The 15,752-nt window shown below is 40.6% G+C and overlaps 1 protein-coding gene across 2 annotated transcripts in view; it reads left to right on the top strand.

The window, feature by feature from the left end:
- The first annotated feature begins 5,735 nt into the window (after positions 1-5,735).
- Positions 5,736-15,752, top strand: part of homer3b (homer scaffold protein 3b) — a 65,467-nt gene continuing 55,450 nt past the window's right edge. Inside the window, exons 1-2 of one of the 2 annotated variants that reach the window (XM_036140991.1) lie at positions 5,736-6,221; positions 12,253-12,297. In XM_036140991.1, coding sequence (XP_035996884.1) covers positions 12,275-12,297 — 23 coding nt within the window. In that variant the 5' untranslated portion in view covers positions 5,736-6,221; positions 12,253-12,274. The remainder of the gene's footprint in view (positions 6,222-12,252; positions 12,298-15,752) is intronic. The other variant, XM_036140992.1, reaches the window with a different exon arrangement.

Here is a 15,752-nt window from a genome sequence, read left to right as displayed (position 1 = left end):
ACAATAATGACCTCAGAGAAGCAACTGTTGCTGTCTATTAATCTGGAAAAGGTTCAAAGGGCGTTTCCAGACAATTTAAATCAATAATTCCTGAATGATACACAGATGGAAAGTTTTTTTTATGAAAAAATAACTTTCAGCACATGTTTTATATGCTTTGGGAAAAGGTAAGGCTTGCAGGACCTCCAACTAGGACTCAGCATGTCTTCTTCAGTATGAAAGTGTTTAATCTTAATGATTTTATGAGAAGAAAGTAGAGATGTCTGACCATAAAACACAGGACTATGTTCGACAAAACATAAATAAATAAACATAAAAAAGAAGTGACAGGACCATAAATATGCATAATAACATAAATAACGAATAATTATAAAGGTATTCAATAAAAAAAAATCACAATTTATATTCTGTATTATTTATATTATAAAGCTAAACCCCTGTATGTCTGACCAGAATGAGAACAGCTGTGAAATCAGATCATTTTAATTTTCTAATGGCCAAAATGACCCACTTTAGAGCCCAGAAAATCATGAAGTCACTAAATACTCATCAGCTACTTACGCTTCTGCTCTTAATACCCAGCAGCTGTTATTTCTGGCTAAATAAACAAGTTGTGTTTGTGTTTTCATAGTTTACAAATGTTCACTTTATTTCTGTCTGTCTAAAAAATGTCACATGTTTTACAGATTAATCTTCTTTTCTGCAACATTACGTCTCACTCATCCATCCTCGGCCATCTTTTATAGAGTAAAACGATAAATCTGAGAGCCTCAGATCAATAAAAGCCTTTTATTTTCTCCATGTGGCCGAGAAATCAAGCTGTGTGAGGTTCAATTTTCCCCATGATAAATGGCCATCAATCTGCCGAATAATACCACACATTTAACACCAAGTGTTTTTGTTTTTTTCTGACAGCCTTTTCTTACGCTACATAAAATGTTACTAACGTTTATTTGCCATTTTATATTCAGAATTGACTGATCTGTGCTGTCCTGGATTTTCAGCCTTCTGTTCATCCCATCTGCTCTGACTAAACCTTCAGCATTTACTCTGCCTTCTCGCTGCCCGCACTGATTCATGCTGACTTTTTTACAGGGCAGTGTGTGTAAAACAGGCCGGCAGGACCTTCAGGATTTTCAACTGAATCTTTGCTTGTGTGTGCATTAAGGAAGCTTTTCTCACTTCTTCTTTTATTCTTGAGAGCAAAGAATACAGGTAACACAGCCCGTGAACAGACAGAATGACCAAAATTATGCAGTACAATGATTTAAAGAAATCATTTATGTTTGTTATCATGGTATACCTCGAGACTTTGGGGCAACAAACTAAAAGGGCAATTAGGGAAACTATAGCGAAGAGACAACTTCCTGTCCTGCTCCATCTCACTGGTAAATTAAAATAATCAGTATATTTCATTTTTATTCTGGTCAATTATCAATTTTAACACAGACAAAATATCATCATGAAACATAAAACAAAGTAATCATAAAGGATTTATAGAATTTTATTCACTTATTGGTAAATGGTAACTGCTAAATTTACCATTATTCAGTTAGTGTTTCAAACACATGCTATGTGGTAACGTTTGACAGAAAAAAAAAAAAACAATTGCAATTTGCACATTTTTCATGGCTGTCTGCTTTGTAATTAAGTAATTAAGTAAGTGAACTTTATTTCTATAGCACTTTTCACAGATAAAAATCACAAAGGGCAAGTAACATAGAAACCTTGAAAAACAGGTTTTAATTTACTGTGAATTTCCATTTCACAGTAAATTTATATTTTATTACATTTCACTTCTAATCCGGAGCAAATTCACATTTCTGCTAATTTTTTTTTTAGCTATTACGTTTATGTTTTTTTGTATTTCAGTTCATTATTTCATATTTTAAAAATCAAATAATGCCTGCCTTGGTTTTTGTTCCCATTTCTGGTTTTAGATGAGAACGTGTACAGACCTTTCTTCCTCCAGCAGCTCAAATGAGATTTCAGATTTGACAAAAACACTTTTCATTGATATGCTAAGCTGTTAAAAGGTTGTAGATTTTGACTACAAGAGCTGTTGTTTAGGTGAGCTCAGAGCTTTGCAAGAACAAAAACAAAAAAAATCAATCAGGGAAATGACTGTAAAGGCAGAAGTGGATAAATCACTATTAGGTTTAATTCAGAGAGAGAAAGAGAACAAGTGAGATCAGCAAGATAAAAGAGCCAGGACATTCAGAAAACAGTAGGATTTATGTCATGTAAAAAAAAAAAAAAAACACTCTTCAGAACATGCAGTCCGGTGAAAAACACTCTCCATTAGATGAGCCTATTATTACCTACGGCAGCCATAAACAGAGCTTTTCACAACAGTACATCCAGAATAAACACCACAAGGTGAAAGCCATCAATAAATCAGAAAACCCGGAAGGATAAATAATTGGAAAGGCTGCATGGATCCAGAGCAGACTGGAACATGGCTGTATGGATACATACGGCACATCCTCTGTGAAACATGTGAAACACGAGGCAGCGTGATGATTTGAGCACACGTGGAGTCCAGATGTGTTGGGTCAAACATGATGACGTGGCAGGAGCAGCTGGACGGATGCTGATGGGTGCAGAGATATTTAGCCTGCTCTGATTCATCCCAGTATACGGCGGAGCTGACTGGACAGCACTTTGCCGAGCAGATGGATAAGAGTTGAAAACGCTCTGCAAACAGCGACCCGGGAGATTTAAAAAGTAAAGAGGTAAAATATTCTGCAGGTGCTGTCAAAACAGCTGATCTCCATCTGGTTATGGTCCACTTCACTTACTGGAGGTGAACAGGATGCTGGAGAGGAGGCAGATCATCGAGCAGCAGAAATCCTCCTCCTCATTAAACAAGCTTCAACTGAGTGGCTTTAACAGAAATAAACAGATTTTCTTGTGGAAATCTGCAGAGGACCAGAGTGACTGAAAAGTTCAACTCATTAAACATTTCAACAAGGCATGATTTCTTTGATTGCACAAATCTTTGTTTCGTGCATGAAAGCGTCTGAATGTGACTCATCTGCTGTTTGACTGAAGAGGGATGGGAATCCCTGCCGAGAGGACCGACCTCGGTCTGCACACTCGGGCTCCTGGCTCTGATTAGTTCCTGTGTTAAAGGCAGAAGCCCGGACGCTTTAGCTCTGTCCTTCCCAGAGTGCCCAGCTGTGCCGCAAACGACCAGAAACCAACTAAAGAAGCGTGTTTATGCAAACAAGGAATCTCCTTGGTTTCCTGAGGTTTCTTGTTTGTGAGACAGAGATCGGATGCCCCCTCTGCTGCCTCCCTGCAGCCCAGAGGAGCAGTCAGCTGCATCGCTGAAACAGGCCACTGAGCAGCACGATTACCGCTCCCACAGCTCTTCCACTGCATTTGAGCCTCCTAAAATTTAACTGCAGCTATTCTAAATCACGGTTGACACTACTATCAAGCCAGAGACTGCCTTTTCAAATCACAAAGAAAGGATTTAAAACAGATTCACACTGAAATACTCTGACAATGTATTGAAAAATAAAAAAGGATATAAAGTTTTGTGCATTTATTTTGAGTTTTTTGTCAGCAGACTGAATCTCTGCAAAATATTTTAGATCTCTTAGACTGAGACCACTTGAACAATGCATTTAGTCACTTAAAAGCTACATAATCTGTAAAATGATGAGATATTTCAGGAATTACAATTATTTCTAAAAAGAAACGCGTGGTTGTTCTCGTTCTCCTCTCTATTAATGATGGATAATTAGTTACTTATTATTGATGACGTGGGAGGAATAACTTGCAAACACATGTAGATGCAACCACATAAACTAGAGAATAATTCAATAAAAAAAAAAAAAACTTGCTTATTATATAGATTGGCTGCACAGAGGATTATATATTCTGAGGTTTATTTATTATAATTTTTACAAGTTTTGGTTTTAATGCAAATTAAACCTACAGTTTGGTTTCTCAGAGTATTTGGCTGCTCTTTAAGATCAATAAAAAAGGATTTTCAATATGGAAAAGTCATCAGTTTATGAGGAAGACGGCTGACTCGACTACTGTCCAGCAGACAGTCACTGACCTCTTCACAGAAGTGGAGTCGCAGAGAGTTGTTCCAAAATCAGTCCTGCTGTGCAGTGGTCTGTATCCTACATCCATGAGAGGATTGTGAAATCCACTATGGCTTCATTACATTAACCCCCTCCTGAAATAAAAGGACTCTATGGTGGCTCTATGGCCCAAAATCATCTTTACATGTAAAAGTAAAGTTTATATGTCACTTAGAAATCAAGGTCACAGAGTCCGGAGAAAAGGAGACGCACAGAATCCAACAGGCTTGAGGTCCAGTGTGAGCTTCCTACGGTCAGTGAAGATTTACAGCATCATTTGCTGGTGTCAGTCCACTATTTTTAATCAAGTTCTACGGCAGGACAGCACTTCTTCCCACTGCTGACAGGTTTTATGGAGATGCTTATTTTATTTTCCAGCAGGATGTGGGACCTGCCCAAACTGCCAAAAAGCCCCAATACCTGCCTTAATCACCACGAGCATCACTGTGACGGACTGGGCAGCAAACCCTCTTAATCTAAAAGAGGATCTATGGAGTCTTGTCAAGAAGAAGAGAAGAGAGACCAGACCCGACAATTCAGATGACCTTAGGGATAATACTAAAGCAAACAGGGCTTCCTTAACGCCTCAGCAAAGCCACAGGGTCATCACCTACATGACTTAGACTTAGACTTTCTTTATTGTCATTTTGTATGCAAAGAGTGCATACAGAACGAAATTTCTTTCCATACAGCTCAGAAAAATTGCAGTAACTCTACAGGATACCTTGCAGTGAATTACAGTACAGGATAAAAATGCAGTAATAAATTGCAGTCAGTTACAGGATAAGTTTCAATTGACTTCCGGATAAAGTGCAGCAGTGAACAGTAGGCAGTTTAAATGTAGCCAAATGTAAACAAATGTAAGCAATTATGCAGTAAGTTTCCGGATAAAGTGCAGCAGTGATATTGGAGACTAAGAGTTGAACAGCATTTATAATGCTGGATAAGGATACGATACAAATGTGCAAATCAGCGAGTGTGGTACACAGTCCATTTTATACTTCAGCAGTTCAACAGTCTGATGGCAGCAGGGAAAAAGCTTTTGCAGAACCTGGTGGTCCTGCAGCGGATGCTGTGGAACCTCTTCCTAGAGGGCAGCAGCTCATGCCATGAGGCAGGAGCTCTAACCAAGTATTGACTCCAAACATGGAACAATGGACATTCATTCAGTAGCCTGACATTTCTGAGTAGAAAATCCCTGGTTTTATATAATAGAGCAATTTTCTGAGAAAGTAAATTTGGGGTTTTCATTAATGACCAATAATCATAGAAATCAACCGAAATAACACTTAAAATATGTCCCCCTGTGTAATGATTGAATAACTGAAAGGAATATACTAACTCATTGGGATGCAGCTGTATCTTGGAGATCTGTCCAAATGGTTGATTTTCATGTAACATGAGGTATTTATTTTATATGTGATTGCTTTTAGACGTTTTGGTGGTGAAATGTTTCATCTCTCCAATCATTCTTGAATACTTTACGCTTATGTCAACCTGCACCTCATAAATTAGCACTGAAGAGACGTTTATGTTACACATCTCATTTCAGGCCGACGTTTTCCAGGGTAGACATGAGGAGGAGCTTCGCATTGTGTCCGTCAGGTGGCGCTGAAGGGGCCATGCGGCCCCTCTAAAGATTGTTGAATGGGATCCCAGTGTGATCTGGCTCAGAAGCGGGAGGGGAGCACGGCTCACAAGTTCTGGAGCAGGACTGAGCAAGAGGCGGTCTGCTGTCCGACTTTCATCGACATTCCTCTGTCTGTTTCGCCCGCAGAGTTGAGCCAAACGTCCACGGCGCGTAATTACGCACGGGCACGACGGAGCCGCGCTGTTACTGGCCGTGGAAACCCACGGACAAAGGACGGCAGGCAGGCAGGCAGGCAGGCAGACGGGCTGGAGTACTACAACTGCCTGACTTCAGAGGAGAGAAGGCGAAAACGACGGGAATCTGGAGTCGGAAGTGATTTGTGTTTTTACTCTTGAGAAATGTAACGCAGGAAAAGGATTTCGGGAAGAAAGTCAGCCTTTTTGGAGAGAGGAGAAAGCGGGCCGGGCAGACTTCTGACAGGAATAACTCCTAAAAAAAAATCAACATCCACATCATCGGAGCATGGGGTGAGTTGGAGCTGAAATTATCCCTTTGGAAAATACTACATGTCTGAAAGTGAACTTTGTCAACATATTTCATCCGCTTTAACGGCAGCACGGAAGCTCTTTGGGTATTTCTAATGAATCTACACGTGACTGGGCTTTTTTTTTCTTTGTTTATACCAGAAAAGACACCAGAGAGGGGGATCCTTTATGCACAGCCTGACCTAGTTTCCTCACGTCTGTTTAAAGCTTAATGACAGTTGTGACCGCAAGAAGGTCAGAATGGCATAATAACTAATTGCGTTTGCAGTGACTCTTATGCAGCTTTTTCAGCTCTACCTGGGATGTTGAGCCTGATAAAAAAAATGCACAACTAGAGGCCGTTTAAGCATCTTCAAAATAAATTACTAAATGTGTTTCACCTCGGCTTCAAAGACACACAGATCCACCGGGAATCTGGATGTTGGATCATTTCGCGTCTGATTTCTGTGCAGAGGATCCTGGTTGGCCTTTCGCTGTGGGAATCTCCTGCTGACGCTTTGCTCTGTCTCCTTAACTCTGCATGCGTGTTTGAGCTGTATGAATTTTAGATGTGGGCCTCCTGCCTGGTTAAAACTCACATAAAGTCCTACTCTGGGTCTCCAGAATGGGATTTCAAATGCATACTTCTCAATTAACTGCACAGATCATGAGTTGCATTTTTTTTGGGAGACACTGTTGGTTTTTGGGGGATCCTACCAGTGTTTTTCCATTATATTTCCAGACAATGACATTTTTCTAATTTCCATTTCCATTTTTTAAATGAATATTGATAGTTTAATAATTAGAGATCCTCTGATCAAAGATGTTTGTGGCAGATTTTAATGTTGTAAAGCCAATCTTTGCTAATTCTAATTTCTCCTTAAGAAATATGCAAATTACTTTTTTCTACCCTTTGCCTGAATTAAAAACCCAATTAAAATGTTTATAGTAAAAATGAGATCGGAAATAGCAAAAGCTGCGTCTCTGAAAATGCACAATTACAGTAAAAATGTATAGGTTATTGGAGAAAGGCGTCTGATGAGTAAAATCCAACCAAACACAATTTCTTTAGTGCTTTGCAGGACAGACTATAGTTTACAAATGTATTCCTTTGTCTTTTGTGCCACACCTGAAAATGCAAGGTGCACAATATCGCAATATATGCATTTGTTTTGCAAGACAATTTCAAAAGTAATAGTAGGGGCATCAAACTTAATACTAGAATGGAAAAGTGCTCGGATTCACTGTTAAGTGTTGAATTTTTAAATACTTTCTTGATTTACCAAGAAGCTCTGAGTCACCTTTCTTTTGGTAGTAAAATAACTACATGTTTATATATTGGAACCAGAGATGTTTGTGGGAGAAGGTACTTGGTGTCACACAGCTGTGCAGTTAAACAGGCATTCACTAAACAGCCAACAGCTAACTTAAAGTTTTCTTCTCCCAGTAAGATCTTCCACTTTGAAAAGTGGTAGTTTCGGTTTCGATCGCTATTTTCCTATCAGCCAGTCAGATCTTGGCTGGTCATGCGTAAAATTGTTTAATTCTCATCACCTGCAGATTTCTGAGTGCTTCTTTAGTAATAATCCATGTTGTCAGAGCTTAAGTGTGCAGGGTTAATGGTGGGCAAGATGGGAAAAATCTCACAATTTTGCAGTAAAATCACAATTAGGAAAGTTTCCCTACATAAAAACAGATTAGTTCAAGTTTATGACATTCTCCCAACTTGTGTCATTTAAACTGACACGAGAACTGACATTTAAAATGTAAAAAACTTGAAGTACACACAGTGTCAGACTGTTTTCCCTGACTAAAGAAATATATTTTAACCTAAAAGGTAAACAAAAACAACACAAACTCTCAGGTGAAGTTTCCTATTTCTACCCAAAACCTAGTTTCTAAATATGAAGGAAAACAAAGGATATAATAATTATGCATTTTTGGAGGACCATAAAAAGAAGAATGTACAGAATTTGCTGCATAGATAATATTCTAATATTTCTGCTTCAAGACATTGGACACAAAATTGCTATAAACTGATCTCAGTCAGACATCAGACATTTTTAAATGCTGATGATTATTTGGGTAATGGACTGGAGGTTTTCAGTACTCTTCTAATATTTGCTTCTCTGGCATATCTACATGGAACAGACGTCATAAGTCACACTGCTGAGAGATAACAGTGAAAGTGAAGGGCGACGTATTAATATCAATGTGCCACACTAAGTGAAGGCCTCAAATCAACACAGTAGCCCTGTACTGGTGGTGCAATACCAATAAAAACTCCTACAGACTATTATGAGCTCAGAGGAAGTCAGTATTGCACTACATAAAAGAAGGTAAGTCATTTGTAATTGTTAAACATCCCATCTCATGGCCTCGATTTTACTTTTCCTGAGTTTTAACTCTTTACTTTTACCCAGATAAGTAACCTGGTACCGGCAAACAGGCATCTCTGTAGAAACGCTGCCTTTAATTTCTGAGCTGGGATGCACACTCAGAGCGAAATTGACACGTCTGCTGAAGTCAGCCAGCAGCTCTTCTTACTACTCGACACAAAGAGGAAGACCTTGAGTCAGAGCAGCTTCAGGTGCATAAACAAAGGGGTTTTTATCCGTCCAGCTGCTTTCATGCTCATGATTGTCATATAGTTCCTGTTAGAGATACACCAACCAGAAGGTTTCTGCAGATTTTAAGTTTTGACTAATTGATACCAAATTAAGCCGATTCAGATTTCTCTTTGTGAATTATTACATAAGGATCTAGGTTGCTGTGAAAGAGGATTTTACAATTTAAAAGCAAAGATCAAAGGAGAAGATGTCCTGCACCAAGTGGAAGAGTTTAAATATCCCAGGGTCTTGTTTACAAATGAAGGAAAGATGGAACAGGAGATCGATAGGTGGGGGAAGCGGGCGCTGCACCGGTCTGCTGTGGTGAAGAGAGAGCTGAGTCAAAAGGCGAGACTCTCGATTTACCGGTCGATCTCCGTTACATCTATGGTCACGAGCTTTGGGTAGTGCCTGAAAGAACGAGATTGCTGATACCAGCGGCCGAAATTAGTTTTCTCTGCAGTGTGTCTGGGTTCTCCCATGGAGATAGGGTGAGAAGCTCGGTCATCCAGAGGAGACTTAGAGTAGAGCCGCTGCTCCTCCACATCGAGAGGAGCCAGTTGAGGTGGCTCGGGCATCTGGTCAGGGTGCCTCCTGGACGCCTCCCTGGTTAGGTGTTCTGGGCACGTCCCACCAGGAGGAGGCCCAGGGGAAGACCCAGGACACGCTGGAGGGACTATGTCTCCCGGCTGGCCTGGGAACGCCTTGGGATTTCCCCAGAGGAGCTGGCCCAGGTGGCCGGGGAGAGGGACGTCTGGGCCTCCCTACTGAAGCTGCTACCCCCGCGACCCGACCCCGGATAAGCGGAAGAAGAAGAAGAAGGATTAGAATATGTAAAAATTGAACAGTGGTCTTGGAGTCTATACCCAGTGTAGCCTGAGTGGTTCACACAAAGAACCATGGAGGGGGGCAATCAGAAAACAAGAAATGAGCAATAGTTTCACAAAATCAACACCCAAAACAATAAACAGTATCTGATAGATATTTACATTAATACAAATGAATACAACCAAATAGATCTGAGGTCAGTACCCAGAGTAAATCAAATTAAGCATGACTCTTCTAATCACTACCCTCTTAATCAGCAGCTGGAGCACATTGCTTGCTTTTGGTGCCAGGAAGGGGTGAGTGGTTGGTCAGCTGAACAGTTGTGTTGTTAAACTAACAAGTTAAACTGATAGAAATTTAAACACAAATATACACTTGTGATTCCATTCGCTTTAACAGGAAGGATGTCCCAAATGTCCCAAACAATTGCAGCAAAGAACTCAAATAACCAATCGTTCGTTCTGCAACTCAAGCTGACGTCACACAATGTCAGTAATCCTATTTAATGAAGTAATGGACCCTCTGGTCTCTATTACAAGCTAACAGAGAGTTGATCTGGAAGCGCCTGATCTGTATAGGACACGATGGAAGGGAGGAACACTATTGCATCCTGGGAGGGACATTTTTTTTATCACAAATCCAACACCTCTTTCTTTTATCTGGACCTCACAGGCATGTCCTAGCATGTTGTGGAAATACTTTTATAGCTCCTTTCACTTCTGTGCATCCACTGATTTTTATCTTTAACATCTAAGTGATAGTAATAATAACTTTTAGACTTAACTCAGCAACACGGATTTCCACACCTTGTGACCGTGGCGTTTTTAGTCTTGGTGGGAAGGGTCAAGCTGAAAAACATCCGATTCCAGTCACAGGCCAATTTATCATCGCATCTTTAGTTCTTGTGCAGGTTATGCTCCTCCAGCTGCATTTGTGACTGAATACGATAGAAGATAAAACATTTATTGTCTGTCCCAGATGGTGACAGAAATGTTTCTTTGACTGGGCTCCAACAACCGCATTGGTGCTCTTAAAATACAACGAACTCTTTAAGACGCACATAAAAAAAAAACGCATTAAAACGCATAAAGAGGCACTGTTAAAAGTGTGTAAATGTGCAGCTCTTATTTTAAAGTGTTCAAGGTGGAAATTGCAAATGGAATAAATGTCTTTTTGTAAACGGCTTTCCGGGCCAGAGGGACACCAGGTAGCCCCCAAGGACCACTTGTGACGCCCTTGAGCCTGTTCTAAAAATAGCACAACCCTCCAGTGAGCTGCATCTAAACTTTTATTTTATTCCTTTGCTGTTTCTTTGTATCACACTCGTATTTATATAGATTAAATGGCAATATCTAACAAAAAATATATGTTTATTTTAAATCCAGAGCTCTGACTCTTCCAGTTCAAAGGTCAGTACTGCTAGCTCTCTGTATGGGACCGTACCAATGAAGTAGCTCTCAGTTTCTGATACTTTGGTGACTCCTAAACCTTCTGCGTGACGAGAGCAGCTGGAATGAGGGGCGGAGGGGATGAGAAGGACTATTTTATTGGCCCGGTTTGTGATCCGGGCAGGGGCGGTTCTAGACAGGGGCCAACAGGGGCACATGCCCCTGTAGAAATGGCCCTGGCCCCTGTTATGGCCCCTGTACTAAAAGCATGATGTTAAATAAACTTCTCATAATTATTTGCAATGGCAAAGAAACCATAACTGATTTGTCACTTTGACCAATATTATTTTTTACCTATACAGCTTTACTCTAAAAAGAATTTAAAACTTAAGATGTTTCACGTTTAGCTTTAGCCGTATTGAGCAGGGGGCAAAGTTTTCAACTGCTAGATCAGGGGTCTGAAACCTGCAGTTCCAGAGCCACAAGTGGCTCATTTAATATTATTACACATTTAAATATTGCCATTTTATTGTTTTTAATTTTTTAGTTCTGTGCCCCTGTGAAAAAACACTGGCCCCACCTTGGCCCCCCTGGTAAATTTGGTCTAGAACCGCCCCTGGATCCGGGACAGTTTTGTTCTGTGTTTTAGTGAGAAAGTTGTGCCAGGATAAAATGGACAGGATTTAATTTTAGTGCAACCGCCCTAAGTTGCTATTATTATAACCATATTATTATCATCATCATTTTAATGTCAAAGAGGTGTACCTAAATGCCCAAAGTAATTACATTTGTGTGTTTTTAAGAGCTGAAGCTGCATATCTCTGCAACAATTAAGGAGAACCACTGCTACGAACAGCTTTTTAGTTTATGTGAAAATGTGTGATACGCTTATATAGGCTCGGTTTTTAAAGAGGAGCTTTGATTCTTATTGTCTGAGCCCTTGGTATTTATGTGCGTTTTGATATTCTGAAAGACATCAAAGTAAAGCTATAACTGTATTCTTTCTTACTTAAAGGTTTTTCACTTCCTAAGCACATCTGACCTAAATCCTATTAATGCTACTTCAAATGTGAAAATGCTCTCTGCGGGAAAGTTAGGAACTGAAACTAGGAATCATTGCCACACAGATTACAGCGACTGTATTGCTTTGTTTTACTCTACTGATTTCACCTAATAATGTGGACCTTCTTTCTTCTGGTTGTGCCGCAGAGGAGGTCTCTGAGAGCTTAAAATGTACCCGAGACACCGTGACAGGTACAAACCCACCACCGTGTCTGTGACGTGGCTCTGCATGTCAGGGATGGGCGATGACCAAAAACTTGAAGCCTCCTCCCAAATTATGCTCTGCTTCAACTCAAGAAGCATTAAAATCTCCCTCCCTAAAACTGTTTACTACATGCTAACAACCAAGTCGTTCCATTCATAATTTATTAGTAGGTGATTATAAATTAAACATTATTCGGTTGGTAAAAAAAGATGGAAGCATTAAATTAGCTTTGTGTTATAGTTTGGATTAACGAAGGTAACTATTGTTGGAGATGCCAACAACACCAGCTAATGCAAAGAAATATATTTTGAGTTTTAAATTGTTTGGTTTGAGACTCAAAAGTGCAACATCAGGTATTGACATATTGGGAATAATCCGCCCATCCCTGCTTTATGAAACATTCATGAAGAGAATCCACAATCATTTCATTGCTGTGATGTTAATCCTTCCCCGAGTATCTGTGGAAAGTGCATCAAAGTGTGGTTGCTATATACGTTACAGAGGCTTCATGCTTGTTGTGATGTGCACATCTTGTCAATACAACTCCCCCTTGTCACCTGATGTCTTTTTCATCGTGTTTCGTCCTCCTTGCCGCCCGTTCCACTGCCGCTCCATGCGCTGTTGGTTTCTTTAAGCTGTTCATCAGGCTCGCTTTGCATGACAAACGCAAAATGTTTAAAAGAACTACAGCTGATCAATGTATATATGTGCAGTGCTGTATAAATGTACAGCGTTTTCTTCTCTGCTTTATTTGTCTGAAAGTGAACCAGCTGATGAGGTGTGCTGTTTTCAAACAAAACCTATTGTTGCAGCCGACTGACTGACACATTTCTCGTTTGCATATTTTCAGTTTGATGAGAAAACTCTTAGTTTTGCACCTTAAAAATCTGGCCTTTTAAGAAAGAGGTGGCAGGAAGGCAGCTACTGTTGAAAAGAGCTTCTGGAAATCCCATTTGGCTTTTGCCTCAATGTCGGAGACAATAAACGTGTGAAAGCAGGTTCCCTGGTCAGACGTCACCAAAAATTAAACTTTTGGCGTTAATGCAAAACCCTAAATGTAGACGAAAGCTAACACACCACATCACCCTGAACACACCATTCCCAGGCTGAAACATGGTGGTGGCACCCTCATGCTGTGGTAATGCTGCAGGGAAGCTGTTTATAGTTGAAGGGATGATGAGTGGAGCCAGATACAGAGCAAACCTATGAGAAACCTGGTAAAGGGTTTCAAAATATGTTAGACTGTAGTTGCTGTAATTGCAGCAAAGGGTGTTTCTACAAGTTATTGACTCAGGCTACATTCACACAGAGCCGAATACTGTATCCACACAGAAAAAGTTTGAGCATAAAGATGAAGCTGGAGGAGCCGTATTAGATGTTGTAATACCTATGCCAACCCAGTGAGTGGCGCACTAATTTCTCCACCGAAGTAAAGGAGGAAGAAGAGCGGGATGAAAAGAATGAACGCAGCAGAGAGAAAAAAGCCATTTGCCTGAAATGACGATAAAGCGGCCCAGACTAACGAAGTAGAGCAGGAAAGTGTGTAATAAATTGAATAGTGTCTAAAACACAACCATAACTCCAAAGTCGGCCATTGTTGTTGTTTGTGTTATCGTATGCATATTAAGCATGCGTAAACGCGCTAGTTTTAAGCCAGATATGTGGATATGGGTGTTCAGATGAAGCCGCCACAGGAGGAGGCGTCAGACTTCCCCCCCCCCCCCCCCCCCCCCCCCGGGAGCAGGTTTCAGATCTTGTCGTTTTCGTGGTCGCTTCGCCCTTGACGGGACCCCCGGCCTAGAAGTTTGTCAAATACGGTCAAACCCGTCTTGGTGTGGTCGGAGCCTTATGAAGGCTAAAGGCAAATGCAGGCCACACTCCTCTGTTTTTTATATGGTAAAAAGTTTAAAAACAGTACTTCATTTTCCTTCCCCATCGCAGTTATGCTCTACTTTGTGTCGGTCTGTAACATAAAACCACCTTGAAATACACAGTTTGTGGCTGTACTGTGACAAAATGTGGAAAAGTTCAAAGGGTGTGAAGCCTCTACAAGCTCCCGATGTGACTATTTGTAAATCAATAAACAATTTATTATAAATTAATGAACAATGACATAACTTTACATTGAATCATATACATTTACTGACGAAAAACCAAAAGTTGTCGTACCTACAAGACCAGTGCTGGATTTGTGACTGATTCAGTTTTTTAAGATGCTGTCATGTCCAGAAGATGCACCAGAGGGCATACAGTTTGTGGTAGCGGTACAAGTGGAGCCATGCTGTTACAGATTGTTGCTGGAGCCTCTGACAGTCAGAGCAGTGAGTGAAGATGCTGCATTAGACAGCATTACCCACACATGACGGAGTTTGATAGAGGTTGCACTGTGGGGTTGCTGTAGGCCTGGTATTCATATTGTGCCGTTGACCTAAATGTGGGGCATAGAGACGTCAAAGGGGCCCAGTGTTGGTTGATGATGGTCTCAGCCACCCAAGCTATCCCCATTATAGGAGGATTGTTGTGTTGCACTGAAGCATTACAGAACACCATGACTTCTGCACCTGTAATCTAGACACAGGTTCTGGTCTCTTTATACCATCCGTGTTTTGACTTGTCGCTTCTGTCAACATCAGAGCAGAAATAGCTGCATTTGGATTTGTGCCACACCTTGGAGGCAAGGGCTGACGAGTGGCATTGGCTGCTGTTCAGCGGCGGATGTGAGTCCTGAATCAACACGGCTGACCATCATGTGACGGTAGGGCAGCATCTGTAGCCAAACAGGAGGACTCAGGGTCAGATACAAAGGGACAAAACAGCTCTGCATCACAACCTGTATTCTCCTGTTTACCTGCCCTGTTGACACCCTGCTGCAGCATCCCTCTATGCCCTGCGTGTGTGTTTATGGTCTGGATCAATAAAATGAGATCACTCTGGAGATAAACGCCGACCCAGAGCAGATCTGCTGGATCTGGAAGACCAGTGCAGCTGTAGACCTTCTGCCTGCAAGAAGAGTGCAACAGAGTGACTCTGTTTTTTTGCTGCTGGACCTTAAAATGGCCCAAAAATAAACTGCAAAAAAAAGGAAATGCCCTTTTTTAATGTGGAGATTTTAGTATATTATTATAAATTGAGGAACCAATGAATATTCTATAAGTAGATTGACAGTCTGATGGTGCCAAACTGGGCGTAAAAATACTCTTAATGAAATTATAGTGCATGTAACTATTAAAATGAACTGGTTTATAAGATTTTAATCGTTCTTGAAGTCTGAGCACCAACACAGCTACTGCAAAGGCACATAGTTATGTCTTATAGCATGTACAGGGTTAATATACACTCTTGAAAAGTCTGATATTATTTAATTATTATTTTTCAAAATCTTGATAGTATAGGAAAAGTTAAACTGAATATGGAAAACATTCAAGTTTCAACACTTTGTTCC

Source organism: Fundulus heteroclitus, chromosome 9 (assembly GCF_011125445.2).
Source record: "Fundulus heteroclitus isolate FHET01 chromosome 9, MU-UCD_Fhet_4.1, whole genome shotgun sequence".
Lineage (NCBI taxonomy): Eukaryota > Metazoa > Chordata > Actinopteri > Cyprinodontiformes > Fundulidae > Fundulus > Fundulus heteroclitus.
This window is presented reverse-complemented; position numbering and strand designations above follow the sequence as displayed.